The sequence below is a fragment of the Periplaneta americana genome, chromosome 7, assembly GCF_040183065.1.
Source record: "Periplaneta americana isolate PAMFEO1 chromosome 7, P.americana_PAMFEO1_priV1, whole genome shotgun sequence".
NCBI lineage: Eukaryota > Metazoa > Arthropoda > Insecta > Blattodea > Blattidae > Periplaneta > Periplaneta americana.
Genome location: NC_091123.1, coordinates 9,457,628 through 9,483,541, shown reverse-complemented (window position 1 = coordinate 9,483,541; position 25,914 = coordinate 9,457,628). Strand labels below are relative to the sequence as shown.

General features: G+C 33.6%; 1 protein-coding gene across 2 annotated transcripts; it reads right to left on the bottom strand.

The window, feature by feature from the left end:
• Positions 1–2,548: 2,548 nt before the first annotated feature.
• On the bottom strand, positions 2,549–25,830 carry LOC138702889 (uncharacterized). 2 transcript variants are annotated; one of them, XM_069830271.1, is made up of 7 exons: positions 25,716–25,830; positions 25,416–25,582; positions 22,137–22,781; positions 15,700–15,939; positions 13,229–13,320; positions 10,170–10,342; positions 2,549–8,622 (listed from the first exon to the last, which is right to left on the bottom strand). In XM_069830271.1, exons 2-7 carry the CDS (start codon positions 25,517–25,519, stop codon positions 8,539–8,541), a joined length of 1,338 nt encoding a protein of 445 aa, XP_069686372.1. In that variant the 5' UTR covers positions 25,520–25,582; positions 25,716–25,830; the 3' UTR covers positions 2,549–8,538. The 2 variants fall into 2 exon arrangements, with proteins under 2 accessions (XP_069686372.1, XP_069686371.1); XM_069830270.1 differs by lacking the exon at positions 25,716–25,830 and having other exon boundaries at positions 25,416–25,708.
• Between the last annotated feature and the right edge of the window lie 84 nt (positions 25,831–25,914).

The window sequence follows — 25,914 nt, the reverse complement described above, 5'->3', positions numbered from 1 at the left end:
GAGTGAATGTGGTGTCTGTTAGGAGTTTTTTCTAGGCATGATTCACAAGTCTCTGAGTTCTAACTATAGATACGTGAGTCACACTGACTGCAACATGAATCTTATAAACCGCACCCTAACATGTAACTTACGAAAAAAGAAAATACAGACAATATGTTGTTAACAGTCTTCATCATCTCACACATGTCAGTATGCAGTTTATAAGATTCGTGCTGCAGTCCATGTAACTCATTAACTTAGTGTCAGATTTTGGAGACTTGTGATTCATCCTAGAAACCCTCCTAACTAACAACACATCTACCAGTAGCCTACTTGGTGCCATTCGTAGCTCTTAGTTTAAGTTTTAGTAATTACACTTCCAATCGAAAACTTAAGGTTAAGAGATTTAGAACGAATTGTGCTGCAACACTGCCACCCTATGAATTGCGAAAATAGTAAAAAAGAATGCTTTATATATACAGGGTGATTCACATACGTCTAAATGAACTTTTTTCATCACAATGATATCAGAAATCAGATCCTAGAGTATGGCACAATCTTCTGAATCACCCTGTGTGCCTATACACAGGTATATATATATATATATATATATATATATATATATATATATATAATTAATATTAGGTACCCTCCACAAAACTGGCTTCATTTATACACTGATGGGTCCTTGATCTCCAGAGAACAAGGTGCCGGTGCAGGTGTTACGTGCTGTCTCTTCTCACTTTATAGATCTCTTGGGTATGGGACAACAAGTTTTGATGGAGAAATCATTGCAATAAGTGAAAGGCTCAGGAATCTTCTATGCCACATCAATAAATTTAAAAATGCAGTTATATTGTCAGACTCCAAAGCAGCTATTCTATCAATAGTCTCTAAACACACACCTTCATCTCAAACAGCAGAAATAACTAAAATGCTGTCTCAATTAATATCACTCAATAAAAGAATTGTATTCCAATGGATACCATCCCACTGTGGAATCCTGGGAAACGAGAATGCGGATGCTTTAGCAAAGAAGGGCAGCACTGCTACTTACAGACCTGTTACTAAATCTACGTATTACTCTGTGAAAAGATTTATTAAATCTACATACTTAGACTTCAACAAACAAAATTTGATAACACAATCCCAAGGGAAAAAATGGAACTCTCTGCATCAAAATCCACAGTTAATTCCCGATTTACCACGAAAATCGTCTGCAGCTGCATTTAGATTGGCAACAGGCCATGATTGTTTGGCCAAACACCTGCATAGAATTCGAATATATCAGTCCCCTAACTGCCCATTGTGCAACTCAAACCAAGAAATGGATTCGGAACACCTCAAAATCTGTGCTTCAATGGCTGGCCATGATAATATCTTTGAAAAATATTGGAGTGCAAGAGGTCAAATGACTTTATTATCAAACGCCTGGCATTAGAAAACAACAACAACAACATATTTGCAAAACCTCAAAATCTGTGCTTCAGTGGCTGGCCATGATAATATCTTTGAAAAATATTGGAGTCCAAGAGGTCAAATGACTTTATTGTCAAACGCCTGGCATTAGAAAACAACAACAACATATTTGCAAAGAATTTATTCTTCAAACTGAAAACTTAAGACAAAAATTTTAGGCTTAGAGACATCTTACTTAAAAAATAATGTAACCATAGTGATAAGGGTTGTATACCAAGAAGTGGCATATGTATGTTTGAAAACATTTTATGTCACATTATATGGTACAGTATTGTCACTTCTTTGTAAAAATTTTACTCACCAATACTCATTTCACGGAATAATTTTGTGAACTATATCCTACTGCACAAATTAATGGTTTTTGAAAACAAAGTGTTCAGGAAAATTGTTGGTCCAATTTTTGACCTAGTTGAAAACAAGTGGAAAATTCGACATAATAATGATATTCACAAACTTTATAATCAACCGTCAATTTTAGATCTAATATGGACCAGGAGATTAAATTGGGCAGGACATGTTATACATATGGATGACTGCAGCAGCGCAAAACAATATATATAAACATCTTTAACAACAGAAGACCACTAGGAAGACTTCGAAGTAGATGGAAAGATGAAATTCAGAAGGAATGCATGGAAATGGGAATTACCAACTGGGAGGAACTAGCAAAAGACAGAACAGAGTGGAAGCATTTTGTGAAATCGACATGGAGTTGACATGCTCCATAATGTCCTTTGATCGACTGATTGATTGATTGATTGATTGATTGATTGATTGATATGCTACTGCAATAATTTCTATTAATATATTCGTATGAGCAAAGCTGTAGACTAGATAAAAGATAATGGTTTGAGAATGAAGTTAAATGGATTCATTATGCAAATAGTCTGGCACAGTTAACAAAATAAATTTTACTATGAAGGCAATTGTACAGAATACATGATAACTAAGATTTGAATTGATGTGGCACAAACTAAATAACAGCATATTGGTCAGCCTTGCTTCTCGTTTTATTCAAATAACTGGAAATTACGATGTACTACATCTTTAAAAGAAGTGGGGGGGGGGGGGAGAGTAAAATAAGTTATGGTTAAAAATTAATTATATTTTTAATAGAAAAAATAACTGTAGAAGGAAACTTACAATTCCTTGAGAGCAGCAACCATGAACATTCAAACATTATATGAATAATACGTGTATTTTACACCATTTTACACCTTTCCTAACTAATTACACACATAACAGTACAAAAAATAGTAAACTTCTTTATATTAACAAATCAGCTGTAAGAAAAAGCATACAATCTTACTTTAAATTATATATAAATTTAAAAAATGGAAGTACGTTATTAAGTAGTGTACTGAAAATAATTTTCATTTAATAAAGTGCATACTGGTACTTCATAAACATTGTACAAATGATCATAAACTTGTAAGAGTTCGAAATTTCCTATTCAATTAAAATTATGATGATGCTTGCAATGAATATGCATATAAAATGCTATAAATATACCAAGAAAATAAACAATACTCAGGTGCTCAATTATAACCCTCAACAGTATCAAGAATAACATTATTGTGCTGCTTCTCATATAATTATGATTTCAAATCTTCAAGCAATAAATGTAATCCAATGCAGCATATGCAAGACAGCATCCTCCAATGATAATTTATAGAATGACGGCAGAGTTTAAATGTGACATGGGATAGAAAGGGTGGTAAGTTTTGCTTGAAGCCTCCATTCAGAAAAAGTTATTTTATGTGGTATAAAATGTATATGTTTTCCTTCATCTCATGATTTTACTTCCCTTCCGAAACTATGTTAGGGACTGTTCCTCTTAATTCTTTTTTTCTTAACAGGATTTTAATCTGTTACACTAGGATCTAATGGAAAGCACGGTAAACAATTATCAAAGACGATCAGTTCTTGAGCTGTTAATAATGTTTTAATTATGTTCATTTACTTAGTTTGTTATATATTAATTTTACATAATTCATATATTTTTACTATTGTTACAATTAAGCCTAATGGTAAACATATCAGTAAATTTTTTCTTTCCATTGAGATTTACATTTGTATGTTAATTCCAGGGTATGTCGGCTCAATTTTTTCGCCATTTTCTTACGATTTACTCATAACTGTGGTGGTACATAACAATGTTTACCAGCGTAAAACTCCCCCCCTCCCTCATTAAATTTCACATTTTTATGTTAACACCAGTGTTAAATAAAAATAACCCAATTTTGGCATGGTTCTTTTACGATTTGTATGAAACTTTTAGGATTTACATTTGTACGTTGATTCCAGTCTTGAATAATTTGTGTGCGCTGACTCAATTTTTTCTGTCACAATTACGGATTTGGTCAACATACAGTATTTCCAACTTAGAAACACACTAAAGCATTTTACTGAGTGAAATAATTAAGAAAATATGCCAAAATGGCATACATTGTGAAGAGATACCATCTTACAGGCTCTTGGCATTATCTGAACAATTTTTCATATACCAAAGTGCAGGGCATTGAGCACCAGTCTGCCACTTCTTTCCTGTAAGAGTATTTTGTGTAAAATTATTTCTATACCTAAGAAGAAATTTCCTTTATGTGATATTTAAAAATTATCAGTTTGACAGTACTATAGAAGAGTAGGGGCAATTACACTCAGGTGTTAAATCTGAATTTTGGACAAACGCTGCAATTATTATGCTTGTAATACACAAACAATTTTAATCTGCTATTACTGATTACACTTTTTGAAATTAAAGAATTGTGCGACTGCACTTGAAAATTTCTACAGGTTATCTAATTGTAATTATGTCTCTATCTTCCAGTAGGTAGTGAAGAAGAAAGTGACAGATTTTACAATAAATTACAACATAACTTATGACAAAATCAATAAGAACGATTATTTAATGTAATTGGACAATTTTAATACAAGAGTTCCTAATTCCAAAGTAGATAAATTTGTAGGTGTATTTAGTGAACAGATCTGTAATAAAAATGGGCTCAGAATAATATATTTTGTAAAAATTGAAATCTTTTGTTTAGACTGTAACAGTTCTCTTAAGAACTAATACTTTCCAGGAAGAGAACGACAATTGGCATTTTCTAGCTGACAACAGCCTAACCACATTGAATGCATGACTATTTTTGATTTGTAAGTTGTTGTTCCTGGTCTGATATTCACTGTTCTAAATTCTTTGTATGTAGTAATCCTTTCACTAGTTCCCTTCATAAAATTTGAAAGTTTCCCCAGTATTATTTTATTATGGCATTTGTAGGTCCAGAAAATTAAAAAAAATATGGTGGAAAATAGTCATTCTCACTGGACAAGTGTTCAACTATGCTTACCATCAAATACAAGTTTCGTGTTTTCAAATCCTGTAGAGAGCAATAGAAATCTTTCTTGTAGCTTAGCACGAAATAAAAATAAAACATAATAAAATTAGACATCCCATACTACATTTTTACAGCACACAAAATAACTCTGTTTTTTAATCAGAAGGTTCAAAGCAAAATTTATCAGCCACTTCTTGCTCACATTAAAATCCAACTCTGATGGTCATCATCATCTTCGCCTATCATTCTATCATTGGGAGTAATGAATTTCACCTTAAAAATCTTCACCGCAGAAATGTAATTCTTTGCAGTTAGGAACATCATCTTTGCCTATCATTCTATCATCGGGAGTAATGAATTCCAGCTTAAAAATGTCTCACTGTAAGAAATAGAATTCTTTTAAGTTCGAGTCACCACAGGAATGAAGAAACTTCAGGATGCACGTTAACAAGGTTTGTTATCAAGTGAGTTACGACAGCTTCATACAGCAGACACTACTACTTGTATATGGATACTCTCTTTGTGTTTGTGTTGTAAGTTACTTTTCAGTCGATTTTTATTTATTTTTGTACTGGTGTTGATTACATGTCCTGCTGGATTTTTATTAGAACTGTCGATTTAATCAATTAATCAAATTGATTAGCCAATTAATTTAAAAATCCAATTAACAGACCAAATGTGTTTTAATCAATTAATTGAACTGATTAAAAATTATCGTGTGGTGAAGGTGAAGAACAAAGTACGACAATTTTTGGTGTGTTGCCCACATTCTACAATTAAATTTAAATAGAGATATTAAAGATGCTTCTATGGAAAATTTACTTTCAATATCCAGTTTCGATTTAGAAGTGCAAGTGGAGTGATTGGAGCAGCTTATAACATTAAATTTAATGAAAAGCACTCTCAATAATCTGGCATCCCTCTGTGAAAGGAATGGCTGAATTAGCAAGAGTCTGCTGTATGTCATGTTCGAGAGCCTTGTGAAAGCTAAAAGGGTGTTATAGACATAATAACGATCCACTCACGTAATATCAGACCTAATAACAACTGAATGGAAGATGATAGAAAAAAATTAGTCCCTGTCTCAAGCCATGTTTAGAAATAGACTTTTTTGGTGATAGTAAATATGGGACAGGTAGTGTTATATTACTAGCAGTAATACACTTAAGATTGTCTTCAAGTTCTTCTGATGCTGGTCCTGGGTATGTATCCAGATTTAATGAGAGGGTAAATGATTGGACTAATTTAGAAACATAGCAGGAAGCTACAACCCTCCATCCTAGATTTAACTATCTTACATGCATTGAAAAAATAATAGGGAATCTGTGTGGAAAAGAATTTCGGACAGATATGTGAACAGTGCACACATTCCTGTAAAATCGTGCAGGAAGATGAATTTTGAGTGACAAAGGTGAACAAGATTCCTGTCATGCCCTTTCGGTTTCGACTTCGACACCACTTGAGATGGAGATCGCAGTCTATAAGTCATTGCTGGAACTAGAGAATGACCTCACAGATCCTCTGAAGTGATGGAAAACGCATTCTGACCAGGCATAGCATAAAAAATTGCTTTACATTCCAGCTACTTCAATTCCCTGTGAGCGAGTCTTCAGTGAGTCTGGATATATTAGTAAGGGAAGAGTAACCCTTAATTCGGAATATGTCAAAGTACTGACCTGTTTGAAGTCCTGAAGCAAAGAGATGTCACTAAGTGTAAACTGAAATATATATATATATTTTTTTGTTTTCCCAAACTTTTTGTATACGTCATCAGTGTCAATTGCTTCTTAATAATTATTTTTGATATACATAAACAAAATTTAAAATATCTATAATAATGCATGTTCTTTATACTACAGAATTATTGTAAAATAATATTAGGTGTTTTTGATGAAACTTACAAACACTTTTTTCAAATTGACTAACCAATCGATTAATCAATTAAAGACATTGGGTTAACCAACCAGAATTTTTAATCGATCGACAGCTCTAATTTTTATCATGCAAGTTGGAAACTATTGTGTACTTTGAGAAGAAAGAGGAATGTTATCCAGTCCTTTCTGTCAAAAACACAGAATCGAAGACTGTTATTGGAAAAATCAAGCTCTTCCAAGTCAGACGTAAAAATGTACAGAGAATAATAAGCACTTAGGATAGGATTAACTCAAGCAGTACTTCTCTGGCAGACAAGGGACAACGCAAGACGTCAGTGGCTAATATTAACAGCAGTAATATCAGAAAGTTAGCCGAGTTTACAGTGTAACTTGTGTCTGGCAACTACAAGACAGTAACTGTCCCCCCAACCCTTCTACCATGCATGGATTTACACCTTCATTACTGTGGTTGGTTCTAGAAAACGAAAAGAATCCATTAAGGTCTTAGTTGACCACAACCAGAAATATTAACCAGCCAGAAATATAGACGTCTACAACAATATAATATCATGAAAGACAATGGTACAATATTTTGATAGTGTCATTTGTCTTTTTTCTTTTCTAATTAAAGCTCGCACTTTCAAATCTTCAAGGTATTTTTATCACAATTTACGAAACATGTCCTCTATTACAGGTTTCAAATGGTAACTTAGAGTTGAGGGGTCTGGTCAGAGAAGAGGATAAGTCATAAGAAATTTATGGGGGATACAGGTGAAATTTTTAATCAATCTTTTTTTAGGGGAGGGGGTGAAGTGAATCAGTAATGTCTTATTTATATGTTGACCAGATTCCAGTACTCTGTGGCACTTGGAAGCATACAAATTACGTCATATCTACACAATGGCTTCACTCTTGAATTTGAATTCCATGCAAACTTTGAAAACTGTTTTTTTTTTCACACTTTTTTTTTTCAGCACATTTCCTCATGTTCAAAGTGTAAAGGCTCTCACAATTCGATCTTATAAATTTGAAATTTGTACTGCATGTTCTATAAACTGTGGTTAACAAACCACAATAGCATTTTTTTTATAAACTAGAAATTAAACAATAAAACACACTGAGTGGACACTAAGAATGTAAATTTCGAATTTGAATATATATTTTTTTAATTCCTCTCAATTTGTATGTTTAAATTTAAAATTCAAGGTATTCAGTTATCTTACAAACATATAGGAGATTTTGTAAAATAAAAGTCATGCAGGAAACTTAAATTTTGTGAGAAATAGATTATGAAAATATGCAAATTTGTATTTTAAAAAAATTTGAATAACTCAAGAACCATTCATCTGACCATAATGAAACTTATATGCGACAATACTTACAGGAATGGGATGAGGTATACAAAATATGAAGTCTGTACCTTAAACACTGTTGAAAATAGAAGTTTCAACCATCACCTCCCTTTAGATGGAGAAATAAATAATTTGCAAAAGTCAACTTGCAACAAATAATTGCGTAAGATTAGATTTCAAGTTTGACCCCACATACAGGGTTTGCCAACTGACACAGAATGCTTCACAATGAATTTTACAAGTAACCAGGGGGGATCATATGTTTGATTTAAATGAAAAATAACTTGTTCTATATACACTCGTAATCACATAAATGATTCCAGAATATCATGACGGAGTATTATTTAATTACTATATAGTTAATTTTATGTTACAATAATTTTTATCTGTATAAAGATTGGTGTATAGACAACGATTTGTTGTAAGCTGACATTTGCAAAATCATTTATTTTTCAACTTAAAGTTCTTCCCCTTCTCTGACTGGGCCCTTCGACTGTCATGCAATGTAAGCACTATTCAATATCGTTTCTTTGCTCCAGCTCTTGCTAGTGCATCTGCCATTTCATTCCCGTGATTTCCACGATGTCCACGAACATGGTTCTGGGAAGAAAAAAAAAATGAAAGTTGGTGAAATTTAATTTAAAGTACTATATTAAATACAGGGCTTTCCTAAATGACATTTGGGGTCTGACGAATTTATTTCTTCTATACTGTATTATTCAATAAACTAACGTTTCTTTAGGGTTGCCAAATGTACAGTTTTACCTGGAACAGTGCAGACATTTTCTGTTTTGTTCCATGTACAGTGCAAATCTTTAATCGTATGCCAAATGTTCTGTTTTTGAACACAGAGCATGAAGACTTAAAAGCGCTGGATACATGATTTTCTTTTTTACGTAACTATGCAACAGTTGTTAGATAAATTGGATGACCTCTTTCTATGTTCTGTCCTTAATGGATTACATGTTCCTTGAAAAAAAAAAAAAAAACAACTCAGTTTTCAAAGATTTTACGATTAGCTGAGTCACTCTCTACAGTATTGTTGATCAGATCTATCTTCGTAGTGTATCCAGCTATTTGCTGACAACACATGCTCCACTATGTTTCACTATGAATTTCCTCTTCTTACAAATGATGGGTAAAAAGCACGATGTTGGTTGTATATTTCAGCAGCCATATTCCAAAGATGAGGTGTATTCAGTATATATTGGAGAGAATTGTCCAAGATTACAGGGATCAGGGACTGTTGATCAGATGATTACTTTCATATAGACGATATGTATTTAGAAATCTTTATCTTAGACGATATGTATTTAGAAATCTTTACGTAGACGATATGTATTTAGAAATCTTTATAGTTCCTGATTTGTTTTCTAGAGACGGGAATGAGCAAAAAGATATCTGTACACTATTGTACTGATTGGTGCACCAACACTGCAATATTTTAGTTTTAGTTAAATATGTTTCGAAAATATTTCTATAAAATGAGTTTTTTACTTTCCTACAGCATGCAATGCCGAAACTTCAACTTGAATTTTCTAAGTTCCCAGGTGTGGGAATCTGTGACAGGTTAAGTTAAGTTAGGATATGTTTTGTATGTCTTGTATAAACGAATCTGCATTTAATGTTTTCTGTGGAGTTATATACAGGATGCTGTTCATATTTCTCCTCCATCCCAGTCCAGTTAAACCATAATGTGCCTTTGGTTGAAATAGGATTTCCACTTATTGAATTAATAATAATAATGATAATAATAATAAACCAAGAGTTCATTGTCGCACTGAAATGATGCATTAATGAAGCCACCCAAACCATCACCAATTACATAGTCTCGCTTGTGTGGCAGGAATCTGAATATCTGCAAGTGACAAGAGGGGAGCATAATATATGGAAAATTTGTAACACACTGAAGGAAATTTAGTGAGTGTAATGACAAATAAAAATAAAAATTCTATTTCTATCTTATAAGTGCAAGTCATAATGATTTTTGCTAACCTCGACAATCACTTAAGAAAGGCCTGTATTTATTTTAAAATATTAGTTTTTAAACATTGTATCTGTGCACAGATTAATGGACCAAGAGCTGGATAAACGAACAGATAGGTGTGTGGGCAGAGAGAGATAATTCTGACAATAATTCTACATACCCATCGTACACTTATTCCTTCCAGGGCTTGGTCTAATGCTATTAGATCTTCCTTATTCTTGACTGGACCACCATCTTTCAATTTCCAATCATTTGTCTTCCATTTGTGAATCCAAACAGTTATGCATGATATTAGAAATTGAGAATCAGTGTGGATTAGTAATTTTGCGATTCCTGTAATGAGAAAAACTTGTTATAAGAGGCAGAAACTGACTTTCATTTTACAAACATATGCATCAACAACTGGCTCTCTTCTGACAAAAGCAAAATTTTACAGAAACAAAATGACGTAAAAATGTACAAAATTTGCCAAGATATGTTCAAGTGCTTTTAACAAAAGCCAGAAAAGTCTCATTATAAGACAGTTACATCTACACTGACTTCACTTTTCTGACAGTCCCATTAAGGGGAGTCTGTACTTCCGTATCTTACAATGTTAAATTTCTCAATTTTGGGTACACTTTCCTCAGAAGTTATAAAAGATACAAATGTAGAAAAAACAGGGCATATGTAACATACCTTTAAGTATACAACTGGTTAAATAAATTTAAAATTCCACTGAGCAGTCGGAAAAAAAAAAAACTTCATTGATAACATTTTTTGCATTAAGAATAACTGCAAATTTATTTATTTTTGCTGAAGATAGAAATAAACTGAATTTTTTTTTTTTTTAAACTACTGTGTAAAATGCCATCACATTGATACTGCATATTAATTTCAGTCTTCTGGGTACAATACTTTCTGAGAAAAGTGTACCAATATCACAAAAAATAAGAATGTGCAGAAAAATGGTATCAAAGTTTCCATATCTTGCAATGTTAAATTCCTCAAGTTTGGGGGGTGAACTTTTCTCAGAGTGATAAAAGATACAAATGTAGAAAAAATAGGGCATATGTAACATACTTTTATATATACAACTGTCTAACTAAATTTAAAATTCCACTGAGCAGTTGGCAAGAAAACAATTTTTCATTGATAACATTTTTTTGCATTTTGCTGAAGATAGGGCTAAAAACTGACAATTAGAAGAAATAAAATCATATTACCATTTTCACATATTAAACCACTGAAAAGCGATAAAAACCAAAATTTAATTTTTTTTCCCCCCCAAATTTAGTGTACAGACTCCCTTAAATATGTTTATGGTGTAATAATCATGAAGATATGAATACTTAATAATGCTCATCCATAAATCCTAAATGAAGCAAATTAAAGAAATCAATATCAGTCACACAAGAATCAACTTTGCAACACATATTGGCCACACTTCAGCTCTGACTACTGATGGTAGGCATCTATAATGAAGACCAATCAAAGTACCCCTCATGTGTTAGAAGAAATTCTAATGGAAGACTATAGTGGATTTCATATTATCAACATCTTGTTGGATACATTAATAAGATTGAATAATAAAAAAATAATACAAAACATATCTCTGAAATACCTAGACTGGATGGGAAATTCAATTTCCCATTTTGCTGTCAAATTAAATTTCATGCAAAAACTAGAAGCAATTGTGTACAACTTTGAAGAATACCTACCAACTACCAACTTCATCAATATGGAAGGAAAAATATAAAATGAAGAAACATGCGATGAGTGAAGATGTTACCGTGGAAATTGGCATTCTGCAAGGAACTGTATTAGGTCCTCTTTTGTTAATCTACTACTTTTAGAAGAAAATGTCACAAAAGGCAAAGTGTATTGTTTTGCTGACGATACTGTTGCAATATTTACTGATAGCGATTGGGAAGGAGTATTCTAGACAGTTAACATGGGGATGCAGGTGACTAGTCCCATGCCGTGGCGTCATGGTCTAAGGTATCCTGCCTAGGACTCGCGTTACGGAATGCGCGCTGGTTCGAGTCCTCATGGGGGAAGAAATTTTCTCATGAAAATTCGGCCAGTGTATGGGACCGGTGCCCACCCAGCATCATTATGCACTTGGAAAGTTACGATAGGTAGCGAAATCCGGTTACGCAAACCAGCTATAATGGCTGGGGGGCTGATCATGCTAACCACACGATACCTCCATTCTGGTTGGATAATCGTCCACCTCTGCTTCGGCATTGGCCGTGAGGCCAACAGCCAGCTGGTCGGTCTTGGCCCTTCGTGGGCTGTAGCGCCATGGATTATTATTAGATGCACATCTAGCAGGGAAGATGGAAATATAGTTAGTGCTCACAACGAACCGAATGGATATGAGTGAGCCTAGACCAAGCAAGAGAAAATGTTAACAAAGTATATATATATTGTTGAAATGATAAAAATAACTTGATATTGTTACAAATAAGGACGGTATTATACTGTCTGAGATTCTTACAACAAAATACATTAAAATTAACAAAATTAGTAATGATATTTTCGTCACTTCATTACAGTTATAGTTACTTCATTTAAGTAATAATACTGTTACCGAACATTATTTTGAAAAACGTAACTGTTACTAATAATGGCGTTACTTGTAACACGTTACTCTGGAAATTAGCAACCTTGAAGAGTCACCTGCATCCAAGAGACTTACCGGGTTTGCCAAATAAACAAAATACATAATTTTATGAAAGAAAACAATAATGTATATACAAAAAATATAGTAGTGTGTATAGGCTCCTAGGCATCAGAATTTAATAAACAAAAATTTACAAACAAAACAGTCCTCCTTTTATAAACTTCAAATAAATCTGCATAGCAACAGTGTTTCCCCTCCTCCTCCCACCACTGGAAAACCTGTTTTAGTAAAGTATCCATGTTCACCTGCAAAATATTTCAGCTACAGGTTTTATTATTATTATTATTATTATTATTATTATTATTATTATTATTTATTTTTTTTTTTTTTACTCTGCCTGAAGTGTGTCTCCCCAAAAATTTGGAAGTCAGGCACGCTGATGCATAAGTGCCTCAGTACTGACATACAATAAGGTATTATTGTTATATCAGAAACGTTTTCTAAAACTCATAATACAGCAAGCAATACAAGAATGCTATGTGATCAGTTCTCAAACTTTCTGGCCACCACTGTAACTGATTATTATACCAAACTGATATGTTAGATATTACCTGCTCTTTTTGCCAAATCAACAGCACAGGTTGCAGCTTGAATTTCTGCAGTATTGTTAGTCAGGCGTCCACGTACACGTTCAGAATAATTCCTATTTAAAGAAAACAAATTATCACACTAAAAATAGGAAAAACTGATCACAGAGAGACTGAAATATTGCATAATATGGTACTGTCTGTCATAAACATATTTACATGATAACTTGTTCTTATTATTAATATTCATAATATTAGAAACATTTTCATGGAAGTGAAGGAAATAGATTAAGCAATTTGGAAGTTGGCAAATTTTTAATGCTTCCAGATATGGTCAATTAAGACCTTCCTGGACTCTGCTGGTTTGAAGTTAAAAATGTTAAATTCCGGAGGCAGTGATACGGAATTTGTAATCCTCTGTCACAGGAAGACAGATCAAGATGAAAGATGAGAAATAAGCAGTAAAATTTTATTGGAAACCTCTCATTCGAAGATAAGAGGTTTTTTGACATACTGTAAATGTACAACTCAGGTCTTCCTATATCACTTTCGAAAATCCATTGTTAGCGACAGGATTTTTAACCTGTGGATTTTTGGAACTGATGCTAACGACAGAAACCACTTGTATCACTGAAGACAACAGAAATCAGAAATACACGCAGGTAAACAAGCATGCATAATGTGAAGATGGCAATAAAATAAAACAATGAATGGTCAGGTTGTTCTGATGTTATGCCTTTAACATTTTAATATTGTTAATGTGATTACTAGGGCCAGGAGTTCATGCCCTAAAAACATAATAAATATGTATGCAAGTATGCCTTTAAAAAGCTTAAAATATGGCAATAAATATGCATTAATAGAATTCTATATTTCTTGATGATGATGATGATGATGATGATGATGATGATGATAATAATAATAATAATAATAATAATAGTAATAATAATAAGCAATATATCAATAAGTGAAATAACATTATGGGTCAAACTAGATGAGATTAAACTTACATTTATTGTTGAGAGCGGCACACTCGTTCAGTGTTTGCAAAACTTTCAATACCTTTTTGGTAAAAACAATTACAAAGATTTCACTTTTCAAAAATGGAATATAATGTTATTTTAAAAACCCAAACTATGCATTTTTATGCAACAAAAAAAAAACAGCTTTAATGAGCTTAAACGCGAAAATATGCCACAATAATATTAATATCATTAACTATTATGCATTTATAAAAAACGTCAAAATATGTAAATATATGGAACATAAAATTTGGTTTGATAAGCTTAAATGTATCAGCAATTAATTACAACCAATGGAAAAATATATGCAAATGCATGAACTTATTGGTTCTAGTGATTTTCAGTAACAGAAATGCTACATTAACATCATAAATAAAACTGTGTGAAATACAGTATGTCCTTCGTCTTTTTTTATGTTAAATTCATCATATGAAAGTAATGAAATAACGTATTTTATTTACTACCAATACAAAAAATAGGGACATTCTGATTAGTTCTGCATATATGAAAAGCAGGTCTTCTCTGAACAACGTGAAATAAAGTTACTTTATTGCACACTTCATGGCCTGCTATATAAAAAAAATACAAAATATAAAATTAGCTGTGCTGTATGGCCCCTTTTTATCTCTCAGTATTGTGAGCAGATGCAGATTTGTTGTCTACCCCTTGTTTGATTTGTAATTGCGAGTTTTAATTTCGGAATGTCATTTCATGCGAAGAGAAAATATATTGCAGGAGCTTCATTAATTACTTCCCTTATCTATATAGACCCACACTCTTCATTTGTAAACCGAAACAAAAATAAAACATTCAAACCAACACAACTGAAGAGTGTGATCCTAAAAGTCGTGCAGTTCATTTGGCCATTTTCATGATTGATACATATGCCATACATGGTTATGTACGAGACTTCTATCATTATATTTTAAGCTTGTTTTCTTCCAAAACAACGTCAATCCTTATATAAAAGTTTGTGTTATTGTGTACGTCACTTGAAAACTCGCTGAGTCCGTAAACAGTGGATACAAAAACTAGCCCAGTCCTTTCATAAAAATGGACTTAACACGTTTTGGGATCACAGTCTTCAATTGTAGTTTCATTCTCGAAACTGGATGATGTATTTTATGTGTCGGTGTATCCCTGATACAGTACAATTTTTTTCTCCTTGTCAATCCTTGTAAAATAGAATTTTTACATACATGCCACATTTTGGAGGACACATTAAAGGGCTATGCTTAGTGAGTTATTTCCGGATGCTGTATCAATATCTCAGGTTATTTAGAATCTGAATAAAATGAAGGTGATAATGCCGATAGTTACCCAGCTTTTGCTCATATTGGGCTGAGGGAAAACCCCGGAAAAAATCTCAATTAGGTAACTTGCCCCGACTGGGATTCGAACTCGGGCCACCTGGTTTCACTAATCGTTACTGCATAGGCTTGACTACAGGGATATAGAAATTATGTTACTCACAAAGGATGATTATCTCCAAACCAAACTCCAATGCCTGCCTTTGCTCCAACTCGGCCATTTTGTTCACAGGCTCCATCAGTGTACACCTCAACATATCCATCTTTATCGACTGTAAAGCCTGGAGAAAATTTCTCTTCATATGAATTTGTTACATTCACAAGATTCTGTGAGTCTGTTCCTTTGGCATCATTCAGTTTCCTCTTCTTAGCTCTGTTCTCATTTGAGCTGGTGCTGTATGATCTAATGAGCAGAAAGTTATTTAATTAAATTATGTCTTACACAGCAAGCAGAGGGATTCTTATTTATGGCAGCAAAAGTATACATACATAATTCTAAACAAGAGATTAGTCTAGGGTTACCACATTTAAAAAGTAAAAATCTGCGACACTTTAATTTCATCTTTACACTATGCAAGATTAAAAAGACGCAAAAATATATTAACTTGCTTGCTTTAGATGGTGTAGTAAATATAAAATAATTTAACACTCTAAAACAAAGTACCAAAATAAAAGAGGTTTCACATAGGTTATATTGTTATAAATAAACAAAAACTGACATTATTGAGATGTCCTTGCTACATTTTCATCGCCTGGATCCACTCTGAGAAGTAGTACTGCCTCCAATCATGGATTTGTGAAGTAATTTTTTTGTCTTATGCAATGGCGAACTGCTGCCTAGGGTCCCAACCTTGGAGGGGGTCTCGGACAGGGAATATAATAATAATAATAATAATAATAATAATAATAATAATAATAATAATAATAATAATTTATTTATTTATTATTAATATTTGTGTGCTGAACAACAGCCAGAGGCCAATTATAGTTCAGCACAATACACAAACAGAAGATACAAAGGTGTAAAAACAAATAAATAATATCTTTAATAAACAAAAACATACATAAATAAAATTGATAACAAGAACAGTAAATACTAATAATCAAAACGAAACTATACCTTAAAAGGATCTAAATTGTGCCCATGCAAATTGGCATATTTTGTGCATCTACAGACTGGAGAAAGTGATTTTGGATTTCTGTTATAAAAATTTTTTTAAATCTTAAACCTTTTGTAGGAATACGAAGGCTGATGTTGTTTATGATAGACTCACAATCAATATCACCCTTGATAACTTTGCAAAGAAATTGATAATCAAGGTTGTGACGTCTAGAATAAAGGCTACAGCAGTTAAAATATTTACAGGTAATCTCATAGTTAAAGTCAGAGGAATTGGGTATAAATCGAAAAGCACATAAGGAAATAAATTTTCTTTGAATATTTTCCAATTTAACCGAATCAGTTGAAGTAATGGAATTCCAGGCTACAGATGCATATTCAAGTTTAGATCGAACCAAAGTAAAGTATAGAATTAATAGTGACTCTGGAGTAGAAAAAGAATAAGTTATAGACCTTATTAAACCAAGCATCCTTATTGAATGATTATAAATATATTGAACATGATCGTGAAAGAATAATTTAGAATCGAGTAATACACCAAGATCTTTAATAGAATTTTTCCTAATAATACAGACGTTGTTAAGAGAATAGTTAAATTTTATGGAAGTAGCTTTTCGTGAGTACGAAATGACAAAAGTTTTTGTTTCATTAATTTTCATTCCATTATTGTCAGACCAAAGTTCAATAGAGTTAATATCATTTTGAAGAGTTTGGCAATCGGCAGGACTATTTATTGAGCGAAAGATTTTGAGATCATCAGCAAATAACAGGTAGTTTGAACTTATTCTTTTACATATGTCATCTATAAATAATAAAAATAATAGAGGGCCCAATGTAGATCCTTGTGGAACTCCACATAAACAATGAAATGGGTACGAGAGAGAATCACCTAGACGAACGCAACATTGTCTATTAGTTAAATAGTTTTCAAACCAGCTCATGTAGTTAGAAGAGAGACCAAAGTTTTCTAATTTATTTATCAAAATATTATGAGGTACAACATCAAACGCTTTGCTAAAATCGATATAAATTGAATCAATTTGACCTTGCGTTTCAACAACAGGCATAACAAGATTAAGGTAGGATACTAAGTTTGTAGTTGTTGATTTACCTTTAGTAAAACCATGTTGGGCTGAATTAATTTTATTCTTAACATAAAATGAAACATGTTTGTGGATTATTTTTTCAAAAATTTTTGAGAAATTGTTTAATATTGAAATATTGAAATTGGAAACAACATTTTTTTTACCATTCTTAAAGATAGGAATAATGGATGCTTCTTTCCAAAGCATAGGGTATGTACCGGTTAATAAACTTAAATTAAATATAAAAGTTAAAACAGGTATTAGAATATTAGAACATCCCTTAATAATAAAATCAGGAATGACATCAGTGCCCTTGGATTTATTAGGTTTAAGCTTTTTTATGGCTAATGAAACGTCATCAACTGTAATTTTAGGTAAGGATAAGAAGTCAGTAGAATTATAATCCAACAAACAGAGATTAGAATTAGGCTATTTTTGAATCGATTTAAATTGGTTAGCAAATGCATTAGCAATTTCTTTCTGATCAGTAATGTGAACCCCATTTATTAATAATTCGGTGGGGTAATTATTGGATTTTCGAAAAGATTCTACATATTTCCAAAATTTCTTGGGTTCATTCTTCAAATTTTCATCAATGGATTGTAACCATTTAAATTTATCATATTTAATCATAGCTTTAACTTGTTTTCTGTAATTGGAAAAAATTTGATAATGATGATCAGTTTTGAATTTCTTAAAATTTCTATGTGCTTTGTTCTTTTTCTTAATACTGTAAGTATACGCAAGCTATTTGAAAACCATTTAGGATAGTGCGATTTTTTTACGAAGGTGACAGGAACAGCTAGAGATATAGCATTGTTCATAATTTGAGATAACGAGTTAGTAGCAACGTTAACATCAGTAGTCTATTATATGGAATTCCAATCATGATTGTATAGAGTGGAGTAGAGTTTCAAGTAATCACCTTGAGAATAATTCATGAAGGTACTAGATGGGCAGTGATCAGGTAGCGGCAAATACACTTCAAGATTAATGGAGATAGATGGATGATAAAAGTCCTCCAAAACTAGAGAATGATTGGCTAGTTCAACTGTACTGTTAATGATATTAGTAAAGACAAGATCAAGTAGATTTTTACTTGAAACAGTAAAATTAATTTGGTTTAATCCCAGAAGGCAAGACGAGGAATATAAATCACCGGATTTAATTTTAGAGTAGTAATGAGTATCATTACGATTAAAACCAGTTGACCAATCCATGCCAGGACAATTGAAATCACCAATAATTACTATTCTAAAATTATGAGTATCAAGGTTTTTTTCAAGAAAATTGAGGTAAGATTTTAAGTGATTATAACCGAAATCAGGTGGGAAGTAATGATTTCCAATTAATAAATTAATACCGTCAGCCATTTTAATTTCAATCCAAACACATTCATTAATAATTTCTAAATCATATTGCCGACACGTAAAAGGTAACTGGTTGTTAATCGCTGTTAGGACACCCCCACCTCTTTTTTTATTGGTGTCCTCGTAGGTTCTGTCTGCACGAAACACAGTATAATTGTTAGGGAATAAATTTGTATTTAATACTGATTCAGATAACCATGTTTCAGTAAGACAGATAATGATATCATTATTACTTACTACATTTTGAAAAATTTCATCAATTTTTGTATTAAGACCACGAACATTTTGGTAAAATATCTCAAGATGATTATTAGAACTGTGCATTGAGAATTAGAGAATAATATTAAGAGGCATTAACCCTAGAATGAACAGAAGTACCTGGTGGAGCAAAATGCTGCTCAGGTTTAAGTTTATCAAAAAAGGATGCAATGAGGCATCCAGCAGGCCAAATATCAGAATTATTAATTAACTCGAAATCCCTCTCATCAACTGAGATGTGAAAAGAGGAATACGATTGGTATTTAGTTTTCAATTTGGTTATTAAGAGGGACCTTAATTTAAGTTGATTAAAGAGTGAATCCTTAATATTATTCTCGTTCACATTAGGACTAAATCTAGAAACAAAAAGGGATTTGGTTCTGATTCTCTCTGGAGTCATTTCTAAGTTGCTATTAGTTAGAGTGCCAACTTTAGGATCTCGTTTCTTAAATTTTTTACAGGTTACCGTTTGAAAACCATCAGAGTCAACGTTATTTGATAACACAACAGTGCTATCATCTGAGCGTACGACAGCAGAGGTTACCTCATTACTGTTATGTTGAGTAAGAGGAAATGAAGTACTTGGTGCTGACTTCGCACGATTGCGAGATTTTACACTGCTGAAGGATTTCGTAACAGGGTTAACAGTCGACTGTTGACCCAATTTAGAGACAATCTGATCAGGCTTACAAGGACAGGAATTTTTTACCATAATCTCAGCCATTTGTAATTTGAGGGCAGTATTCTCACTCTTTAACTCACCCATTTCTTTTTCCAGATTTTTCACATGTTCAAGAATAACTGTTAAAGTATCTAGAATAGACACACTGTTGAGCCTCACCGTCTCAACTTGAACAGAAAGAGATTCCGCACTTTGTAGATTAGGTAGATCCAGTTCTCTAGTAGGCGAGATGATCTTCTTTTCAGCCTTATTGGTGGGTTTCACAGGAGTGTTATCACCATGAATTGCCTTCGCAGCACTGATACACTTAGCACATTTAAAGGAAGAAATGCCTCCCTTCATGAAAAAATCGTATTCAACTTCACTCAAATTTAAACAGTCCAGATGAAATCTTAGGCCACAAGGCCCAGCACACTTCAGGAATTTTTGTCTGCCGAAGAAAGCAGCGTTACATTTTGAACACGTATCTTTGCTAGCCGGCATTTTACGGAGTTAGCTAAGCGCCTTAAATGAGGACACAGACGAATGTAGTAATAACTGAACACTGTGAAAACAGCAGAGCTACACAAAAAGTCGACTGCTCTTCATGACGACTAGAATAATAATAATAATAATAATAATAATAATAATAATAATAATAATAATAATAATAATAATAATAGTGGTATTTATGGTGGAAGTGAAATAGCCTTGCAGATTTTCAGAATGAATAACTCATGTTGTATATAACATAAGAGGTAGTTAAACAATTGAGAAAAAAAACACCGAGTTAATTGACCTCTTACATCTGTATCACGAGAGTGCGTGTTAGCGGCGATGTTGCTGGACTGCTGAAACTTGAAACTTAATTTTCTAATTAACCATGCATTTAATCACAAAATGTTACATAGGTTGTCTATTCATTTAAGTGTTTAAGCATACTCTATCGTTCCTTTCAATGTACAAGGTTATTTCAGTCGTGTGTGTTTGTGTGTGTGTGTGCGCGCGAACGAAATAGTACACATTGAGGACAGAGGACACGAAACATAATGTCAGTTTTTTCAAATGAATTAGAAAATAATTAAACACAGTTAATTTTTTGACAAAACATTGTGTTCATGTTCTTTATTTCTTTGATTGTTTCGCATCGCACCTGAGTTTGTTCTATAACATTTTCTAGTATATAGTGTCTTAAAATTCTATAGAATAATTCCGTAAAATAGAATATTCCTGAAATGTTTAGTGAATGATAGTACAGCAGTTACAGGAACATTCTCGAAGATTCTATCTAGATATTTTGACATTGTGTGCAAACAGAATGTTCTCGAAAGTCTTGAAAAACTCTGGAAATTACCAAAAAGAAGACCCAATTCTGTTAACTGCCTAGGGATCCTGGTCCCTATGTCCAGGACTGGTAAAACTATACCCAAGATAAATCGAAAAACATTTCCATCTTATAATTTTCGAGTTCTTCAATATTCTTAAATATTTGCCGTTGTTGCATATCTGATTAAATGGCAACCAATTAGAAGGCTTGTCAACAAGAATTATAACTTTCTTCTCGCCATTGTTGGGGACAGTTGTAACTGCCAAGGAATTCAAAGGAAGGCAATATTATTACATAAAACGAACTTCAGATATCAAACTCTGAAAGCAAGATGCAGATGAAAACAAAGAGTAATACTGACAACAATAACAATACCCAGACTTCAGTAAAATGCTTTGTCCCTGACATACCAATAAAACATGTTTCATTCAATATGAACCTGGTGTTGTACATATATTTGCCAAGTTGCCATGCCCATAAATTGAAAAGAATGAAACTATGTAAAATAAAGGAAACACTTATTTTATTTTTTACTTGTTGACTGAAAACCAGAATATTTACACATCCTGGCTACTTCTGTGTCTCAAATGATAGCACACTGACCTTCCATCCAGGCAGCCCAGGTTCGATCCCCAGCCAGGTCGTGATGGACAAAGCAGATGTTGCAGAGGGCTTCTCTCGAGGTACTCCCGTTTCCCTCTTATCATTTCTCCAAAACACTCCAGATTTTAAATCTTAGTATTGCAAAAAATTGCAATAGACAATTATTACCCTCTCACCTTTCAGTGGTGGTAGACACTGGAACTGCCTCTAACAGTGATGTCAGATTCCTTTTGAAAGACAAAGCATTATTAGTGGTTCGTGCCTCTGCTGGAACTTCAACCTTGTTTTGCTCCCTTTCATTTCCAAGTGACTTAACTGCTTCTTTCAAGTTATTTATTTCACATGTAAGTACCGATACAGAATTTGTGTAAAGTTTTGCAAGATTTGAAAGATCTTCACGTAATGATTTAAAATCTTCAGTCACTTTTGTTTCACTACTGTCCGAAGAGGTAGCCTTATCACTAAATATCCCAATTTTATCTTTCAATGTGTCTATCTCTAAACGTATTTCTGTCATAGATAAATCAAACTTTTTTTCTAGTAGTTCCAACCTCTGTTTCAGTGACCCTATTTTCAGTATTGGCGATGAGGGATTCATTGTTTTTGTGATTTGTGTTGAAGTTAAATCTATTCTGGCCTTTGGCGATGCCCCCAATGGAATGAACACTTTGTCTTCATATTGTTTCACGTGCTTCTGTAGTGACTCTTTTGCAAGCGCCTTGTTCTGGTGATTCCTAATAAATTCGATGGCTGCTTCTTCTGTGTCGAACTTCCGATACTTGGCGCCACTGTAGCTATTGACTTGTGCCTGGCATTCTGGCCTGCAAAAAAATAAGACATTTTGTAAAAGTTAAGATGTAATTAGACAACTATGAAAACTTCACGTCCTCTGGACCCATAAATACAGGGTCATTCAGTGGAATAATAAATATTTCAGGAGGTGATAATGGACTATTCTGTAAAGTAATAGCTCTCATATCAAACATTTCGTATTATCAAAACTATTGGACGTATCAAAAAAATCTTTTGACAAAACCTGTTTGCATTGACTTCATACATTACTTCTGTGAATTAATGTTATAGGTTCCCTTTCATCCTGTATTCTAGTGTTTTTTCCAATAAATGAATAAAATTTTCGTAGTCTCCAGATGGTGCTCTATATAGACATATTATAATGAAATTATATGTTTCATTTTCCGGCTGCAAAACGGTATTTGTCGAATACAGAGGGGAGAGCCATTAATCCTTCCCATTGAAGGCTTTAAGGAACCAACCTGGACAAATACCCAATGTCACATCCCTACCTTCCTGTGGTGCAGCTGTTAGTAAGCATAATTTTACAAGCTGAACCAAAAGGAGGGGCTACTCATCAATTAGCACTGGTCAGCTTGATGAGTTAATGACCGAATTTGGTATAATTTTCCTCTATTCAATACCTAATTCTCTCTTTACCCTTTCCTATCCAGTCCTCTGACTGAACTCTTACTTTCTTCGACCCCGACAGTATCAGAGCATTCGAGGCCTAGGGGTTCATTTCACTTTCCTTCCTACCCTTACTACTTTTCTGTTCCTAGTGCTGACCTGCTATGACACTAAAATCGTCCTCCAGTGGCTTAAGGAGGGAAAGTTGGTGATCAACAAGATCTCCCAACTAGGTCCAGTGGACCCATCGACCAACAGCTGGTGTGGTCCTCCAGACATTCTGGGGGTCGTGTGTGAATGAAGTAGCCACCAAAACATTAAAATATGGTGTTCACTTAAATCGGCTACAATTTGCCATTTTCACTCCATAATATCTTTGAAAAATATTGGAGTGCAAGAGGCCAAAGACTTTATTGTCAAATGCCTGGCATTAGAAAACAACAAACAACAACAACATGTTCCATTTTATAATTCAACAGCACAAATTTCTAAATCCCTGTCTTTGCAAAAATGTGAAAGATCAATATTTTTTTAATTAAGGTCAGATTTGAGAAATACACTCATGCCTCCACCCTCAAGAGTTTGTCTGCAGTAACTAGCACCTAGTATATATAAAGTATATCAGACTCATTGGTCAAGTGGTCAGCATAGCACATTATCAATGGTCTTAGAACACAAGACGAGGGTGCCACAATCAGTTCCCAATCTGTTGAATTCACAGTTTGGCTTTTGGCTTGCTTGGTTTTATTTTTCTTTTGAGAACTGGACCTAGGACAAATCCGTACACTTTGACATGCTTTGGTTCATTGTGCGTCCTATATACGCGATGATTGTCCAATCTGGCAGGTGGTCTGCGTGTGTCATGAATCTCATGCTAACAGGTGGTCCATCAGCTGTTAATACCGTGGACGAGTAGCCTGATATGCCCTGAGACCTTTCTGATCGGCCAATGCTGACAGCTGTACCATCCTGCCTCAGCATCGGAAACCTGTACTACTCCCAAGACTTCACCCCGCCTATTTTTACTATTATAGATAATAGATGAAATGAGAGGAAGATGGAGAGTGTTGGTGGAATGATACAGAGGAAAAGGGAATACCCTAAGAAAAACTCTCTGCAACGCCTGCCTTGTCCATCACAAATTCCATCACGACCTGTCTGAGGATCGTACCCAGGCCGCATGAAGACCAGCAACCTAGTCACAGATGCGGCTTGAACTTAAAATTAGGAAAACTTCCACTTGAACCACAGTAGAGTACATCCTCAGCTCTTATGGTAGCTCAACTATGCACAATGTGGGTAGAGAAAGGTGATTTCTGTCATTCGTCAGTACAAGATTTCTTTAGTGATTCAATCTGCAAGTTGCACTTTAGTATGTGGTATCTCTCACAGAGGTAGCCACATCTCTTGCACCTGCAATCAGGACATGGTTCATGGAAGAACTTAGTTTGACACACCATACTGAATCTTGATGTCAAATCTAAAAGCGTCAGTGGATCTTCCTCTCCTGAAACCAAATTGGGAATCGGAAGTTTGTCCTCTATGAATTTTGTGAGTCTCTTGCACACTAGCGTTGTCACGGTCTTTAAAAGTGTTCAGCACTCCCTTTCCCTCATATATCATTTTTATTATAGACTTTGCCCAGCTATCTGGTGCAAGTATTCGATCAGAAAGTAGATTATTGATTTCTTGAACAGTTATCTGAGCCATAAGCTTTGATTTTCTGGCTTTGGATAATTAAGTTTTTTTTTTTTTTTTTTTTTTTTTTTTTTTTTTTTTTTTTTTAAGAAATTGTGGCTGCCTTGAGCGAGGGTGGAAATAGTTTATCCTACTGGTGATCTGTTCTTTCAGATTTAGCATTACTGTACCCTATAATTATTAAGAATATAAACACACAATTTCAAAAGTCTCGTACACATAATACTATAATTAATTGTGTTAATTACAATAATTTATTGGAAACCTAACACTAGATATCGAAATGAAAAGTAATTAATTGAGAACTATACTTTATTCAAATTCTGATTACATACCATGTTTTGTAAATTCCAGGATTTTTGCCCTTGGCTACAGCATAATACGGCATTTCTTTCATACAAATCTGTGAAAACTTAAACCAAAGTACTTGTACTCTCATACACGAATTTTGTTAAATTGATCTGGGCTCAGCTTCCCAATTTGTTCACCTGTGCAGGTCTGTCTAGAAATCAAACATGTTTACATCCACAAATTATATACAGAAGCAAGAATTTAATCACAATTGTTGCTTATTTATTTACAAACGTCCTATCCACTGCTTAATAACAAAACAAAATTAGCATTAATAGACATACTCTTGTATACCAACATCACAGCACTTATTGGCTTACATACAATCACGAAGCTCAATACGTAGAGAATATGCATCCATAGATAGTTACTAACCACTAGGGTCGCTACTATCGCCTCATCACAGACAATTCCAAATATTACCGGCACAGTATATTGTTCCTAGTACCCTCAACAACTCAAGCTTCGTGACTGTATATACTA

Coding starts and splice junctions, on each gene's coding strand:
- LOC138702889 (XM_069830271.1), bottom strand. CDS start 25,519: ATGAGAGTACAAGTACTTTGGTTTAAGTTTTCACAGATTTGTATGAAA. Junction 22,782..25,415: donor CCTGGAATTTACAAAACATG/GTATGTAATCAG, acceptor ATTTTTTTGCAG/GCCAGAATGCCAGGCACAAG. Junction 13,321..15,699: donor TTTGGAGATAATCATCCTTT/GTGAGTAACATA, acceptor TTCTTTAAATAG/GAATTATTCTGAACGTGTAC.